The sequence below is a fragment of the Myotis brandtii genome, unplaced genomic scaffold (genome assembly GCF_000412655.1).
Source record: "Myotis brandtii unplaced genomic scaffold, ASM41265v1 scaffold154, whole genome shotgun sequence".
NCBI classification, from domain to species: Eukaryota; Metazoa; Chordata; class Mammalia; order Chiroptera; family Vespertilionidae; genus Myotis; species Myotis brandtii.
Window position 1 is genome coordinate 5,822,516 of NW_005355584.1, and position 4,081 is coordinate 5,826,596.

General features: G+C 46.2%; 1 protein-coding gene across 1 annotated transcript in view; it reads right to left on the bottom strand.

The window, feature by feature from the left end:
- The window catches only part of FAM69C (family with sequence similarity 69, member C), a 9,987-nt gene that overhangs the window by 3,851 nt on the left and 2,055 nt on the right, over window positions 1-4,081 (bottom strand). The window contains exon 4 of the mRNA XM_005861627.2: window positions 197-361. Within this exon, the coding sequence (XP_005861689.1) occupies window positions 197-361 (165 nt within the window). The remainder of the gene's footprint in view (window positions 1-196; window positions 362-4,081) is intronic.

Consider the following 4,081-nt stretch of genomic DNA (forward strand, 5'->3'; position numbering starts at 1 on the left):
GGGGAGGGGGCAGGGACCCAAACCAGGCTGACTTTGCTGGGAGCTGTATCCGTTGGACCTCATGGCCAACAACTTCATGGGGCAGACAACAAAGAATGAATGACCACCACCTCCCACCATCCCCACCCTTGCAGCACACATCAGGCCCTGGGGGCACAGGGCGGGGTGCTCCAGAGAGGGTCTTGCTGCTGCTTACCTGCAGGTTGCTGTTGACTCTCTGCGCGCCACACTTGTTGACTCTGAGATCGCACTTTGAGAAACAGTCAAAGAAATTGCAGTCCTCATCTCCCGTGCAATTCTGCTCGAGAATTTCCCTCATTTTAGGTTCAAAAAAAGCCATGTCCACATCGATAGCCACGACCTGTAACCAAACAGCACAGGGTAATTAAGGGGGCACTGGGCTCAGCACAGAGGGAGCCTGGGCAACACCTCCATCTCTGTGTTCCCGAGCCGGGGTCACAGAGCTCTGCAGCCAGCGGAGCCCAGGCCATGCAACTGGCATAGATCCTATCGCAAGGCTTTCGCTTTGAGAAGGACCTTTGCTGTCACTAGCGAAAGCCTAGGATTTGGGACTGTGCAGAGAGCATCCCTTTTTATCTTTAAATGTTTCTCAGCTTTAAAAGTAGCATCTCTAAAATGTCTTAAAAACGGATGACTCCCCCTACTTGCTTTACTACTTTGGTCTCTGGCCTTCAAGGGTCAAGATTACAAAGCAGTGAGAGACAGGTCATCTACCCCCTTGAATATAAGCAATGAAAGGAAACTATGTTCAAGAGGCACGTCTGTGGGTGTGAAAATGAGGCCGACTGTATCTAGGTTGTCTACCTATGGCATCTCTGTTACCTGGCTTGCAACTGACTATTTGGATAGACATGTGGGGGGAAATGACAGCGCCAACGTTCTCAGATTAGGGTTGATATGTGTGGAGTCTGATCCAATATCATCAGACACTACATCCCATTGTCAGCATAAGAACTGTGACCCCTGGAATCTCTTTATCTTCTTGGCTTCAAACCAAAGAGGCTTCAAAACAAGAAAAATATCTAAATTATGCAGATTTCCTTCACCACCTGAATTTTAAAAAAAAAAATGAGCTCAAACCTGTGAAAACCTGGAGTTGGCCCAAATCAGGCAGTTTATAGCTTCAAGGTATTAAACAGCTTTTAAGACTTGATGAATTTGAGGGAGTCTGTGGCATTTCACAAGCCTTCACAGGTCAACGTCAAAACATCACCCCTTCCTTCTCCCATTGGTAGCATCTCAAGAAAGGGTTCATTTGTTTTTGTTTCTCATTCAGGGTTGATGCCAAAGGCAATAAAGTTTCTTGGGGAGTATTTCTTGAGGAGGGAAAATAATTTATTTCAAAATATGGAGAGAATAATGAAACAAACAAATAAACAAAAAACAGGGAGCTTTTTTCCTTGTTAAGAGCTTTGCCTAATTACTAATTCATGCACAGCAAACAGAAATTATCATTTTAATCAGTTTTCCTGTCTCATTATTTAGCCAAAAGAAATAGCTCACTTCATTATTTGCACTGGTTAATAGACTGAAAAAGTATTAGGCTATGCTAATGATCTACAGCCTTTCTAGTGTATTATTAGGGCTACAAGACCCTTCTCTTTCTTCAACAGTTTCTGGCAATCCCCCCAGCTTCTTCTGGGGCCCCAGATGGAATTTCAGCTCCTTGCAATTTCTCTCTTTACCATTACTGATGGTTCCCTTCTCAACTCCTAGGAGAACCAGATTTATCTTTTAATTTTTGTGCATGGCATAGGATGGATCACAGCCATTATGAGCATAACTATAAATACCGAAAATAGGAACAGTGACCAAACAAATCAGAAGGCCTGCAGGAGATTTCTCAAATTGTATCAGGAGAATCCTAAAATTCTTCCTGCGTGGCGTGGCCTAACTCATGCCACCTTCAAACTTCATCCTGCGCCAGCCCAGAAAGCACCGATGAGAAGCATTTCATTCTCCACCGGGAAGCGTGGCTCTGGGGGAGGAAACATATCACCTGTTTGAAAGGAGCACTTGCTGGCAGCAGTCCGGGAGCACGAAGCAATGATGTTCCCTACATGTCCTTGTGCAACCCCGGGATAAATCAAGACCTGTAAGTGGGGACCCGGAGGAAGTGAATGACTTTGAGTCGTCAATTCTTCCCATCATCTGAGCCGCTGCAACATGGCCCGAAGGGAGGACCCGCCTGCTGGTCCCCTAGCTTGTTTCTCAAACTCAGACGGCCACATCCATCCTCAGGAGGTCTTGGGTAAAGGCGGAGAACTTGCATTTCTAACCCGTTCTCTGGTGATGTGGCTGGTTTTTACTTAAAATCGTAGGTAAAAGGAACTTCTTGAACCTCAGCCTCGTGAGGAAGGTCAGCAATGCCGGGTTCAGCACAGTGGAATCCGGTCCTTCCCTCCCCGTCCTCACCCTCGCTCTGGCAGCAGCCAGGGCTGCGTGCTGCAGGGCCGAGTGCCTCAGGCACAGCAAGTCTGGCCTGGTCAGGAGAGCAGCCAGGACTTCATTGAACAACTATCTCAGGCCTACGATGCAGGAGATGCTGGAAGGCACAATGGAGGTGGACCTTGCAAGCCAGTAATGCCCCATGTTGCTCACTCCTCAGGGAAGACCCCTCAGCGCCACCTCCTTCTAAAGCCTTTCCTGGGAACCCAGCCCAGACAGCCACTGGGTTCCCTCGACTGCCACCACTCACTCATACGCCCTCATACTTGCTGGATGAATAAACAAATTACCTCATGACAGGAAGGACGGACCCCTAACTACCCAAAGCTGGTGGTTGTGTGTGAACACTCCACGCCTCCTTGCCCAAGGCCTCAGGGTGGCTGGGTCCCCAGGACAGCTCTGAGGAGAGCCACGGCCCTTTGTGTTCATTATATAACCTTCCTGCTCACAAAGTAAGGAAGCCTCGGCCAGGACCTCAGCTCTGAGAAATAAGCCTATGAGTCCGGGGCATCCTGACTTTCACAGCTTGTCTGGCAGGAGACCTCTCTGGAACCTCCAGGAACTCCTCCCTCCCCCCAGCTCTTTCCCTCCTGCATGTGGAAGCACCGGCTTATCAGTCTCTCTGGGACAGCCAGGGACAGAGCTTCAGGACAAAGAAGTTGGGGCAAAATGCTATGACGCCCTTCACAGTGACAAAGACTTGACAGGAGAAGGGCTCTATATCGATTTCAGGCTGTTATACCGAGGCATTCCTGTGGCTGGAATAGTACCTTCTATTTGTCCCTTATGTTTTGACTGGGGTGGATGAGAGGAACCATATACTAACCCTGACAAGCTCAGGAGAGGCCTTACAAACTCAGACACCTAAAGTAACCACATAGGATGCTCTGAAATGAAAATTTTTTTTTTAACTAAAAGCAATTCATGGCGGGTAGTCATGTCCAAAAGCAGTGTTTTTCCTAACAAAAGTCAATCAGTCAATCTTTACCTTAATTGAGCCTATTATCTTTTTGCATCTAAGATAACATATCTTTGGAATGTCAAAGTAATTTTCCTTTTTTTAAAAAAATGTATATTTATTGTTGGAAGTATTACAGATGTTTCCTTTTTCTCCCCCATTGACCCTTTCCTCTGTGCACACCCTCCCCCAGGCCTTCACAGTACTAGTGTCTGTGACCATGGGTGTGCACATAACTACCCTATTGTCTGTGTCCATGGTTATGCATATAATTTCCTTTTTTTGGACCCCTCAAAGCTCAGGCACCGCTCTGCAGAGATCACAAATCCCCTCATTGTCATTGGGTTCATTGTTGTCTGTTAACTATCCTGCACCCACCTAAGTGAAAGAAGTATGTGTCTATCATTTTACTTTTTATCCAATACCAGAGGTTTCTCCACTTTGCTTTCTCCCACCTCCCTAATCTATCACCAATGGATTTCATGTAACTCACTTATGTCTTCTCTTTTTATTGTAATGTATTTTAAAAGATGCAAAACTGTCATTCTCTGGAATATAATATCTAACTATTGAGGTTTTGTCATCAGTTTGGCCCAATAAACTCATAAAAATTCTCTATAGGTTTGAACATTTCTTATGTTGACAAGAGCGTAG